This window comes from Callionymus lyra, chromosome 19 (genome assembly GCF_982586985.1).
Source record: "Callionymus lyra chromosome 19, fCalLyr1.hap1.1, whole genome shotgun sequence".
Taxonomy (NCBI): Eukaryota; Metazoa; Chordata; class Actinopteri; order Syngnathiformes; family Callionymidae; genus Callionymus; species Callionymus lyra.
Window position 1 is genome coordinate 10,224,305 of NC_141836.1, and position 13,129 is coordinate 10,237,433.

At 40.6% G+C, this 13,129-nt stretch overlaps 2 protein-coding genes across 3 annotated transcripts in view; both read right to left on the bottom strand.

Annotated features, from left to right (window-relative positions):
* espn (espin) overlaps positions 1–13,129 on the bottom strand; it is a 36,884-nt gene that overhangs the window by 3,000 nt on the left and 20,755 nt on the right. Inside the window, exons 9-12 of the mRNA XM_087782330.1 lie at positions 12,160–12,421; positions 10,812–10,859; positions 6,765–6,910; positions 4,779–5,156 (exon numbers count right to left, since the gene is read on the bottom strand). Coding sequence (XP_087638456.1) covers positions 4,779–5,156; positions 6,765–6,910; positions 10,812–10,859; positions 12,160–12,421 — 834 coding nt within the window. The remainder of the gene's footprint in view (positions 1–4,778; positions 5,157–6,764; positions 6,911–10,811; positions 10,860–12,159; positions 12,422–13,129) is intronic.
* On the bottom strand, positions 1,882–3,892 carry LOC148059436 (espin-like protein). 2 transcript variants are annotated; one of them, XM_087782327.1, is made up of 3 exons: positions 2,834–3,892; positions 2,094–2,800; positions 1,882–2,033 (listed from the first exon to the last, which is right to left on the bottom strand). In XM_087782327.1, the coding sequence occupies exons 1-3, from the start codon at positions 3,793–3,795 to the stop codon at positions 1,882–1,884; spliced, it is 1,821 nt and encodes a 606-aa protein (XP_087638453.1). In that variant the 5' UTR covers positions 3,796–3,892. The 2 variants fall into 2 exon arrangements, with proteins under 2 accessions (XP_087638453.1, XP_087638452.1); XM_087782326.1 differs by having other exon boundaries at positions 1,882–3,892.

Sequence of the window (13,129 nt, forward strand, 5' to 3'; positions counted from 1 at the left end):
AAGAGAAGAAAAGGTGTAATGAAGCATCAGCCCTGTCCAAACAAATCCTCGCATGTCAATCCTTTTATGATCCACAGTCACGCTAGAGCATCACGAGCCATTGTTGAGCCGAAATATGTACTTAAAACAGCAAACAAGCCACAATAACGTCTCCTTTCACGGCTCTTTTAAGAAAAATAAAGTCCTTTTTATTGGCTCACGAACAGGACACTGTTTTACTGGTCCCATCTCCACGTCAACTCAAACAGTAACCAGAGCCTTTGCTCTTTTCTCATGCGGTAATCGGAGGTAGAGCCGGTAACAGGACATCCATCTTGGACAGGACGAGATCCATTACACTCTCTCGGCTGGCAAACATTTATCCAAGAAAGATTATCTCCGCCATATTTAATTCATCGTTCCCCTGGGAATTGACAAAATATAGGTGGTGGTGATTGGAGTCAGATTTTAATGAAACACTTAAAAAAAAAAGTTTCTTTATATCAACAAGTTTTAACATTAATATTACTAAAAATACTTTTGTTTAGATTTTATTTCATTACAATGTTATATTTAATTTATGCACACATTTCCTAAAGGAATTTTTCAGTTTCATATCCATTGGAAGCCACTAACCTGAATTTATCTATTTAGTTCCTACAGAATTATTTTTTAATCTGATGTATTAATACATTAAATAGCAATATTATTTTGATCTTGACCTCTACTTAATTATATTTTTGGAATGAATATGCAAATAATGTGTTTAAGTAATGTTCCGGGAACCAAAAGAGATTATTATTATATATATATTTTTTTAATATCTAGGACAGAATCAGACCCTTTGACACAATAAGGGAAAAAAGCAGTAGAAAATGATTATGATGAAGTAAATTAATTTTAAATTTAACTGGGAGTATTTCAAACTCCATTATATTGTTGATTAAATCATTTCTATCTGATTTATTAATGCTTCTATTCCTTCTAATTTTAATTATATTTATCTATTTATCAATAAAATATGAATAAATTAATTCTGAGAAGTCCAATATGCACAGATCCACAACATTATTATTGTTTTTATTCATTTAAAACCAGTTCCTTCATTTTGCCCGACTTAGTTTTTTAGCCTCTGTAACCTCCTTATGGCTCCTGTAAGCCACAGTTAGCGTGTCAGCAGGGGGTGCTTATAGGTTTATTTGCAGGTAATCTGGACGCGGCTGAAGACGCTATGACACTAGTGTGTGTCTATAAGGCTGATAAAAAGCTCAGTGTTTGACTCAAACCGTTTAGAAAAGAACTGGAGAATTAAAGAAAAATACATTTAAATGTAATACAATCACAAAAATAAAAGCTCCACAAACTTTATTTCCAAGAGAAACGTAGAAATAAATTAACACAAATACTGCAAAGTTGCATTAAAATCTTTTAAAAACACTCTGGTTACTAATAAAAAAAATATGTTTTGCTTGTTTTCAGCGCACGCTTGTTAATCCGGTCGCTTTAATGAGGGTAAAAACTGTTACTTAGAAACCTTAAACTTTAACAAAAGCTCTTTAAGATGTTTTTTTGTTTTCTTTTTCCATTTCAGCTCAAGCAAACCCATCATGTTCATTCTTCAATGTGTAAAAAGCAGGAAGAAACGACAGATTTCAAGACCAACTGAACAAAAAATAAAATGGCGAAAATGAAGCTTCCCATAAATAAAATATGGCAATAATTTCACTATTCCTGGTTTAAGACATCATGGTGTTCCCTCTCGGCTCCTGCATCATCCACCTGGACGTTGGTGCAGATAAGTGGATGCTCCTCACTTAAGTCCCACATGTGACATGGCCTACAGATTAGTTTCTTCTCCTCCCGTGCAGATAAGTTTCCTTGTCACATCGGACTTAAGGGACCTCAGATGTCAAAAAGCTGCGCCTCCTTTTCCTTCCAGAAGGCGAAGCTTCTGTCGATGTATCGAATGATCTCCTCGTTGCTGAATTCCTTCAGCTCGTAGATGACCTTGATGGAGTCCTCGTTCGGCTCCTCCCGGGTCACGGGTTTATCGACTGGAGGTTCATCCATGAATCGAACGTGTGGAACTTCCCTCGACGCCTTTCGTTTCGGGCTTTGCTGAGGAGTCGGTTTGGATTCGCTCGTCCTTGATTTTGCCTTCACGTCGCTGCTGGAGGATTCCTTCGGAGTCTTCTCTTCCACGCCGGGACAATGTTCAGAAATGCCGTTCTGTCCTGGTAGAGCGGCGTCCGGTTGTGGCTCGTGCGACGGGAGGTCGGTCGAGGTTACGGGTGGCGGGGGAGGAGGATGGGGAGGCGGAGGAGGCGGGATGGTTTCGGGCGGAACCACGGGCATATCCATGGAACGTAGCGACGCGGTCATCACGCCTTCTCCCTCGTCCGAATCCCCGAAATACTTCAGCTTGATCTCCTCGAAACCGTCCAACCAGTCCCTCTTCCCTCGCTCTATCTCCTCCATCACCTCCTTGTGAAAGCGCCGGATGTCCTCCCACCTGTGGCGCCCGAGGCGGTCGAACATCTCGTAGCACAGCAGGTGCCGGAACTTGCGCTCGTTCCGGGACATGCTCATCTCCAGCAGCTGGAAGTAGCCCAGCATGAAGAGGTCCAGCGTCAGGCACTCGTAGCTCACCGGCGACCCGTTGATGTGCGGCAGGAAGTGCTCCGGCCAGTAGATCATCTGCGCCCGGCTCAGCCTCCGGATCTGCCGCGTGGGCACCTGGCTCATGATCGTCCTCCAGTGGCCGATGAGGTTCCCGACCACCTGCTTCGACTTCATGAAGTGCAGGAGTTTGTCGTCTTCGCTCTCCAACTCCGTGTCGCCCTGCGAGCCGAACTGACCCGCCCAGCCCACCTCCGACTGACTCCCCCGCCTGCTGCTGTACTTAGTCCGATAGGATTCCGAGACGGTGTACTTCCGCCAGTGCTCCAGGAACAGAAAGACGATCCTCTCTTTCCTCATCTCGATGCACTCCTGGACGTAGCTGAGATCGGTCTGAACTTCTAAACTCCGCGTCAGCTGGTCGTTGTTCAAAATGGGGTCTGCAGAAAGAACCTGGTTGAACTCCTGTATATTGGTGGGAGGCATTATTTCAGTGGGTGTGTAGGTCAGAGGGGCTCGAGAAGCAACGATAACCGGTTCCTCAACATGCTTTAATGTTGGGCCATCCACTGAAACTCCATTGGCGAGTGGAAGGAGGAGGTCCGCAGAGGGATTTTGCTCCTCGCCTAAAATCCCTGGAGGATCTTCAGACTCGCTCACGACAGGAAGGGACCTTGAACGCTTGTACACTTTGCTCGTCTTCTTCTCCGACGACTGATTGGGAATTTCATAGTTGGATTTAAGGTTCTTGACGGAAACTCCAAACTCCTTGATCTCCTTCTCCACCTCCTCTCTCGTCGAGAACGACTGAGACCTAGCGATGTACCCGTTGCTCACAGACCCCCCCCCCGGATCCGACTGAGACGCCCCGTCATCCGGGATTCCATCTGGAGGGTATTCAGAAGATAGAAGATCCAGGATGTCTATCTGTTTGCCTCCAAGAGTCGCGAGAAGGATCGCCATGCTCTTGAGCAGAGTGGAGATTTTACTGCACCAGGCCGGCAGATCCTCCGCCTGCCCGTGGACCTGCTTGGGGTTCACCGAGAAATGCCCCTGAGAGAGGGCGGCCGACACCGGCAGGAGCTGGTGAAGCTCCAGCTCGAGGTGCTCCAGCTCCTTCTCCACTTCGGACACCTTGTGCATCACTTGCAGGTTCTCGATCTGCTTCTCTATCCGGTTGAGGTCGTCCTCCGTCATCAGCTCGCCGAACGGGCCCAAAATGGCATTGTGGACGGGGGAGTAGTGCCACTCCTGAGGCTGGTAGTGACCACTGGCCGCGAACTAAAGTCAAAGAAGACCAAAAAGGGGACAAGAAGACAAAAGGAAGGGGGGGGAAGGGTCTCCTTCAGCTCGGGGTTTTTCTTGTGCGAACAATTCAAATCCATCTGGGCCACACAGGTTCATACATGGATTTAGTGGTGCAATGGATATGCCTTAGGTGTGCTAGCGTTAAGTCCTGACCACCAGCGCCTTCTGTCTGAGGTTTTGATTTGAGAAAATGTTGCTGAGCCACTCAAAGATACCGGACAACGGACCTGACGAATCAACGGTGACCACGGGTTAACGTGATGGTCTGGATGCATAGGTCACATACAGGCAAGAACAGATGATAATTTGCTGATTCTGAAGTATTTTTTGGGTTTTTTGTGTTTTGGGTCCAAAAAACTAAAAGCTCTTCAGCTGTCTTTATGGTTCGTGTGAATGGGCCTGGCATCACACCACTGAATCAGCATGTAACACCTTTGGAATGACCTCATGCTCAAACTCCAACCCATGCTGGAATTCAACCCAACCAGGTAATGCTTCAACGGGGCATTCAGGGGGAAAAAAAGATGGATCTTGCGACATGCTTGGACAGAAAAGAAGAAGAAGTGCACGGCACACGACGACTCAAACAGGATGTTGAACTTTGGTTTTAAAAAACGGCCTTAAATGTTGGTAGGAACTGAATAAAGAATTCTGACCTGGAGTCAGGAAGGCACAGGGAGCTACCGTTGTATAAAACCAAATGATTGACAGACATCATCCATCATAAAGGCCAAAATCCTCTTAACAATACTTATGATAGTGTTTGGTAAAGTCACACAAACTCACGCTGACTATCCCATCCATGCCGTCGGTAGCAACGCCAACACAAATGGGATAGCGACGACAAACGGCGCCTTTTAAGGAATGCCTACCTTGCGCTTGTGCTGATCCTCTTCCTGCATCTTGACCTGAAGCTTCCGCACCATCACCTGCCGCTTCCACTCGGGGATCGCCTTCCCTTGCTCGTCGTGGGTGGGCACGAGGGCCTCCACGTCCGTCAGGCTGGTCTTCCTCCCCGACTCCGCCCCCGCGGCGCTGCCGCCGTTGCTCCCGTTGATCGCGGAGTTGGAGGACAACTGCTCGAAGCTGGCGGAGGTGGTGATGGTCCTGGAGGAGCCGGAGCCGGTGGGACTCGGGCTGGGGCTCGGCGTGGACGGTGGGGAGGTGACGGGCGTGAGGGACGGGGGAGGGGACACCGCCTTTACGGGTGGGCTGGAAGTACGAGTGTCTGGTGGAGAAGTGGTGCTTCCCTGGGAGACGTACAGGTGACAGTTATTGACCAACAGTTGATAGACATATACTTGCTCATAATAAACAACTGTTCCAAAGACTTTCTGTTTGATAAGTTAAATAAGTGTTTGTTTGAGTATAGAAATTGTTGGAATAAAGTTGAAAATTGTGTGATTATTGTTAAAAATGTTTTGATTAAATTTAAAAATTGTCGGATTACAGTTGAAAATTGTTTGATTATAGTTAAAAATTGTTGGATTTCAGATAAACATTGGATTAAAGTTAAAAAAAAATGTTGGTTTAAAGTTTAAAATTGTTTGAATACAGTTGAAAAATTGTTGGATTATAGTTAAAAATTGTTTCATTAAAGTTGAAAATTGTTTGATTATAGTTAAAAAATTGTTGGATTTCAGTTAAACATTGGATTAAAGTTGAAAATTGTTTGATTAAAGTTAAATATTGTTTAAATACAGTTGATAATAGTTTAATTAAAGTTGAAAATTGTTTGATTATAGTTCAAAATTGTTGGATTTCAGTTAAACATTGGATTAAAGTTGAAAATTGTTGGATTAAAGTTAAAAATGGTTGGATTTCAGTTCAAAATTGGATTATTGTTGAAAATTGTTTGATCAAACTAGAAAATTGTCGGATTACAGTTGAAAATTGTTTGATTATAGTTAAAAATTGTTGGATTTCAGTTAAACATTGGATTAAAGTTAAAAAAAATGTTGGTTTAAAGTTTAAAATTGTTTGAATACAGTTGAAAAATTGTTGGATTATAGTTAAAAATTGTTTCATTAAAGTTTAAAATTGTTTGATTATAGTTAAAAATTGTTGGATTTCAGTTAAACATTGGATTAAAGTTAAATATTGTTTAAATACAGTTGAAAATAGTTTAATTAAAGTTGAAAATTGTTTGATTATAGTTCAAAATTGTTGGATTTCAGTTAAACATTCGATTAAAATTGAAAATTGTTGGATTAAAGTTAAAAATGGTTTGAATACGGTTGAAAATTCTTGGATTGCAGTTAAAAAATGTTGGATAACAGTTCAAAATTGTTGGATAACAGTTCAAAAATGTTGGATAACAGTTTAATATTGTTGGATAACAGTTCAAAATTGTTAGATTACAGTTAAAATTGTTGGATAACCATTAAAAAATGTTGGATAACAGTTGAAAGTTGTTTGATTACAGTTAAAAAAAAATGGATTATTTAGAGATTGTTAGAAAAAAATTGTTGGAATAAAGTTGGAAATTGTTACTGTATAAAATGATTTGATAGTTTGATCACAGTTGGAAGTTTATGGAACGAGATGGAAACTGTTTGATTATATAGTAAATGATTGGATTGTACGTGTGTTTATAAAACACAAAGATTGAAATAAAAAAGATTAAATTGTTTGTGTTTATACTTGGTGATGAAAGGGAATGTTTTAAATGGATTAAACTAGATTATCTTCTCTGACAATAAATGTAAAGTATAAAAGTCATATTAGATTATTGTAGACGCATTCATGACAACAAATACAGATACTTCCACTTTGCTGGTGGTCTTGACTATCATAACATCATATAGCTGTTGATCTGAAGATGCTTATAAAAAAGTTATGGATGCTGCGGCGCCTACATTGTTTCCAGCAGGACCAGTGCTGGAGTAGACGGTGGTGTAACCTTTACTGTGAGGCGTGGGCTTCAGGCTCTTCCCTGCCTTGATCTCGGCCAGCAGCTCGGAGTTGTCGCCAGTCGGGGACATCATGTTGAAAGATTTTGTGCCTGTGGTGGACGAGACGACAGAAAAAAAAAAAAGGAAAAGTGAAACCGGGTTAAAGGAGGGAGCGAAAGGGAGGGGAGAGAAAGAGAAAGTGACAGAGATACTATGAAGGTGAAGCAGCGAGGGAGGAGTTGGGTGACGTTCCACTGTTGAATATTTCATCGGATGAGGCACATGTTGTACAGTGACAGGAGCAGCGAGTGTTTGGCAAGTATTTGTTTGGACAGTGATTTGATCGTTCAACACCTGTACCTCGGATACTTTAATAAAAATCATAGTTAAACTGATGAAAATACCACAAACCTTGAGCTAGAGTTGAGACTAAAATAACTAAACGTTTTACAGAAATAATTGTGACAAAATGATTAAACATTTTTTAATTCATGTTTGACATTTTGCTTCTTTTAAAAAATATATTTTTATTCGATTTTTGGTAATGGTTGTAAATAGTTTGAATACAAATTGCATGATTAAGTTCAAAATTATTCAGTAGAATAAAATAAAAAATAAAAAATACAGTTCAAAAGTGTTTTTATTACAGCTCAAAATAGTTTGACTAGGGGAGATAAATGTTTAATAAATGTTTATATATATATACACATATATACAGATCACCGTTTTTGAATACAGTAAACAATAGTAAAAATACAGTTTAAATGGTTTGATTAAAGTACAAAATAGTTTGATTAGGGTAGACAAATGGTTTAATACAGTTAAAAAAAAGTTTAGAGTTGAAAATTGTTTAAATAAAGTTGAACACTGTTTGAATACAGTTGAAAATTCTTCATTACAGTTAAAAATAAGTTAAAATACAATTGGAAATTGTTTAATTACAGTTCAAAATGTATTTGTACAGTTAATAGTTTGACTAGGGTAGATAAATGTTTAATACAGTTAATAAATGTTTAGATACAGTTACATTTTTTTAGATACAGTTAAACATTCTTCAATAGAGTTAAAAAGTAAAGAAACAGTTGAAATGGTTTGATTAAAGTACAAAATATACAAGTATTTTAATACAGTTGTAGATACAGTTGAAAATTGTTTAAATAAAGTTGAACACCGTTTGAAGACAGTGGAAAATTCTTCATTAAAGAATTAAAACAGTTAAAACTTAGTTAAAATACAATTGTAAATTGTTTGATTACGGTTCACAATAGTTTAATAAGGGTTGACAAAGAGTCTTGTTTTGTAACGTTAAAAATGCTATACAATTTAGATATGGTTGAAATTGGCATATGGACAACAAATTTGTTAAAACATCCAACCATTAAACGTTTTTTAATAATGTTATTACCCTTAAAATAAACCCATCAGATTCTTGCTCCAGTTTCCTCCCAGTATGATCCGTCTACAGAACCTCTAAAATGAGGAAAAACCCATCGATGTCCCCCAACTACTGTTCATAGCTCTACGAAGAAGCTCCACTTTGGCTACAAATCTGGTTCTTCTGCAAAGCATTGAGTTGAAACGAGGTCTCGTGAAGTGAACTCAGATCGTACAGCAGGGACGTCAAAACTCACGAAAATTGGGTTTATTTGGCGAACAGTCTATGACAGGAAGTCATTGAAATATTGTCAATCTTGAAGGATTTCCTCTTTTTTTTCCTTAACCTCAGCTGACATTCTTTATCTCTGTTCCTTATCTTGATCAGTGGCACATTTAAAGGTTTTGTTAGATAAGAATTGTCAATCAATGGATCTAGAATTCCGTTTCACAAAACTCTCTAGGAAACCTTTTTGGGTAATGACACTTTAATGACACTTTAATGACACTTTAATGACCCGCAGGCGGTGGAAACCCAGTGTCATCATTGGGGGGGTCAGTTATGAAGCTGATGTCAGTGCGGTGACCCCGAAGAAAAAAAGAAAAAACGTCACGCAACCAGCAGATCAAAAGGGATCAGCTGACCGGGTCCAGAGGGCTAAGCCGGTGAACTTTTCAACGTCGAAGGAGAGCCGGGTCTGCGGTTCGAAGTATTTACTCAGCTTCCTCGGACTCTAATCTGATTACGGGGCAACAATGCAAGCCTCCTAATAATCGCTCGTTCTGATCATGACATTGCAAATCGTTGAACTTCCCCTTTCTTGAGCAGATACAAATGGTTTATTGATTCAAGCCGTGTTACAATTATAAAAAAAATACTATTTTTTTTATTATTAAAGCAGTTTTAATTGTAAAAACCTTTCCTGATCTACCGACTCATTTACTTTTGCCATATTAACGATAATAAATTCAAACACCGAGACTTTTATTTTGAAAAAGAGCTTCCTCACCTGTGTTTTTCGATCTTCTGACGACAATAATCCTCAAGTCCTCATTTTCTATTTAGGTGGAAATATAGTCCTGTTGTAAAAATGTTCCCTGTCGAGTCGACCACAAAGGTCTACCAGGACACAAAAGCCAGACTAGGCAACGGCCCCTCCTCTCTCTCTCTCTCTCTCCCTCTCTCTCTCTCTCTCTCTCTCTCTCCCTCCCTCACCCTCTCCCTCACTCGGGGAGGAGAGAGTTTCTAATAAAGAGCCATCATCACAGTTGGGGGAAATCTAAAGGAATCACCGGTAACTGAGAGTGACAGCGAGCCATTGGCAAGCTGGCAGGGAATTAACGCACATGCAGTGAGGCAGACACAAACACACACTCTCTTCCACACACACTCACACACACACACTCAGTCACCCTTCAATCCTTGTTAGTCCTCCCTACTAGACCCACAGCTTACCAACCAACACTTCACACACAAGTGTCATTAGTGTTCCACTAGATAAATATCGCACAACTTTTTTTTTGTTGTTGTTGCCAAACTTCATAAGAACACGGATGGATGGATGAACGAAAGAAGGTTTTTGAAGCAGCACTTCCTCTCCCTCTTTCTCTCTCTCCTCTTCCACGAGCGTCCACCCTGCCATCATGACACTTCCCATCAGCCACCTGCTCTGTCGCCATTGTCTCTCTGATTACAAGAGCAGTAAATCCATCCACTAATAGACGCACACGTTGGCCTCTTGACGCTTCGATTGTTCGGCCTCGACAAACACCAGCGAGAGATGAAAGACGAGGAAGTGCTCGAAGGAAGAGTTTAATGTTTTACAAGCGTCTTATTGTCTTGAGTATTGGGGGAATATTCATGAGATTCTTTATCAACCTGACTATTGATTATTTTCGTGTCTAAACAAGAAGGAGCTGCTTTTAATGCAAAACTCTGCAGCGAGAATTCTGAGTCGCTCTAGTAGAAGAACTCACATTTCTACGATCCTTAAAACTCTTCACTGGCTGCCAGTTTCTTTCAGGATCAACTTTAAAATTCTGGTTCTTACTTTCAGATCTATTCATGGTCAGACTCCTCCTTACATCAGTGATCTGATCCAGCCTTACACCCCAGCTCGGGCTCTGAGGTCTGTGGATCAGAATCTACTGCTGGTTCCTGAACACACTTCAGGACCAGAGAAGAGAAATCCTCCTAAATTGCTCCTAAGCTTTGAAACGATCTTCCTCTCTCCCTCTGTGTTTGATAATCTACGGACTCCTTTAAGAAACATCTAAAGACATTTTTATTTGTGCTTTTTCCTGCATTTCTGAGACTCCTGTTTTTGTCTCTATGTTGTCTTGACCATTAAGAGTTTTTAAATTTGTAGGTATTTTTAACTGTGTATTTATTTTGATTGTTCAAGCGCTTTGTGACCCTGGTCTAGAAAGATCTTTATAAATAACTTACTTACGTTATAGTAATATAAATTTGATGCAAATGTTTGGTGAAGGAAGAATCACACAGACATCATATAGATGGATATGACAATCAGACTTCCTGTGACAGATTGTTGAGTAAATATATATATTTTTAATGAAGTTTAACGCCACCTGCTGTACATGTGAGTGACTCTAGACACGAAGGTTTGTACTTACTCTTCATCTGTCTTAGTGCTGCACGCTCACTTAGAGAAAGTTCCGTGCCTTGACAGGGCAGCAGTGAGAAAAGATGGAAGGAGAAACAGAGGAAAAAGGAGGAAAAGTCGTAGGATGGTCAAATGTCGAAGAGACCCCGAAGTTATCAGCATTATTTAGGGACAGTTAGTATTTAAGTTTGGATTTAGGTGGCTGTAGATTCATTGAAGATTCAGTGCAAAACATTATCTCCACTTTAATAAAAAAAAAGCTGTGTGCCAAATCATGTACTTCTCCAAGTGCACTGGTTTACAGTACACTTTAAGACGGTGCACGTACTTGCCCAGTGTGCAAATTTTTCGACAGGTAGTACTGTCTCAAATCAAACTCTGCTGCTACACACTTACAGGAAATGACTCGACAGCTTCTTCTTCTTCTACTACTTTTTAACATGGATTGCAACCGGAAGTTGAAACACTATCACCGACACTTGACAGCACTTTTCTACAATCGAAACAAGTTATTAAGTTGTCTTTCATTTTGTTATTATTTTTGTTGTGTTGTTTTGTGGTAAAATAAGTTGTTTTCTCGAGACATTTACGGCGGTATCTGCTCCGAAAACGCGGCGTCAGTGACGTAGTTTTAGTTTAGCGTCATCTACGTCACTAAGATGGAGCCGTTAAGGGTGGAAAGTGTCCATCGATCCACACTCAATTTTCTGGCTATTTGAGTGCTCATTATGCACTACATTTTCGCACTTGTGAACTCTAAATATCAAGTGCACAAGTGCGCGATTTGGGTCACACCCTAAGAGTATTCGATTAAATTGATTCCACATCCGCGTTTCTCCTCAGAAAACATATTTGTACTGCATTAATATTTACAGTACTTAGACAAGATCATATTTGTTCAAAAGTGTATTTAGATATTTAGCTTAACTGCCAATAAATTGAAACCAGTTTTGATTAAACCAGTAAATAACCCGTTTTATATCTGCGTGTCCGCTCATTAAACTGTAGCAACTTTTAAAACTTTAAATGTAAAAAAGCAAACGCACAAATTGTGCTGACTCTGCACGAGCTTCAGCAAAACCACGTGGACAGAAAAATCATTTGACAAGAACACAGAAAGACCTTCCCTCCGTGGGGCGACAGTATCTAGGGTAGCAGGGCACTTAAGGAAATGGATGAACACTAAACCAGTTCCGTGGGTAATGTAGCCGCCGCTCATTCATTTATAATAGCTTATGTCGGGTGCGATCGCTGGACTGTTTACTTTTCTTTATTTGTCATTAAGTTAAAGCTTCATTTCTTAAATTCCCCATAAAGTTTTTAAAGCCAGTTTGTGAAGAACGATAACTCACACTCACTTCCTGACGAGGAGGACGGGCGGCGCTGGTGGTTGGAGGCGCCGGCGCCCGAGTGGTTGGCGGTCGTGTCCGGGGGTAGCGGCGGAGGCGGAGGAGGCGTTGGCATCGGGTTATTGGAAGGAGGCGGCAGCGGCGGAGGAGGAGGCGGCGGCGGAGGAGGAGGAGGCGGCGCCGGCGGCGGCTGGACGGCGTCTTCCGTGGCGGTGCCGTTTTCCGGAGCGGTCGCCGGACTGTCGGCCGGTTCCTCCAACATGGCGGAGCCCTGGAAGGACGGCAGGATTAAACCCAAAGTCATTTGATGTGTAGCTCGAATGAAAGTAGATTCAAATTTAAGTTGATATTGTGTCTTATTAATATGACAGTGTTTCTACTCACCCTCATGTCGACTAAGGGTTGGGATTATTTTTAGAGTAATCTGTTGCTTTTTAGAGTTAAAGGCAGAAATTAATGTTCGTATGAAGTTCTCGAACCAGTTTTCTTCGTCCAAAAAGATAAACTTAAAAACATCCAAATACCTCCGTACTGCTCGTCTGTAACGTCCATCTTGTATTTAAGCCAAGACAATAGGAATAAGTCCGAAAAAACTTCTTAAAAAGTCTGTATTTTAAGCTTGTTTGTAGAGGAAGCTAAAGGCTAACATGCTACACAGGCACTGTGTGTTGTAATAATTGTCTGTCGTCTAAACCGGAAGTTCTTGCGATGTTTGCCCAGACTAGTTAAAAATAAAATTAATAAAAATGTCGATTTAGAGGTGACACAAAAAATGGATGTTGTAGACGAGCAGTATGGAGGTATTTAGATGTTTTAAAGTAGGTTTTTTTTGGGACAAATATGAAGACAACTGAGCTAAAGTCGCTACATTAAAATAACCAAACAAGTTTTGCATTTAACTCCAAAAACGGACGGATTACTCTGAAAATAATCCCAACCCTTAGTCGAAATAAAAGTAAGTAGAAGTTGCAGAAGATCC

Excerpts from the sequence above, each read along its gene's own strand:
- LOC148059436 (XM_087782326.1), bottom strand. The coding sequence starts at position 3,795 with ATGACGGAGGACGACCTCAACCGGATAGAGAAGCAGATCGAGAACCTG.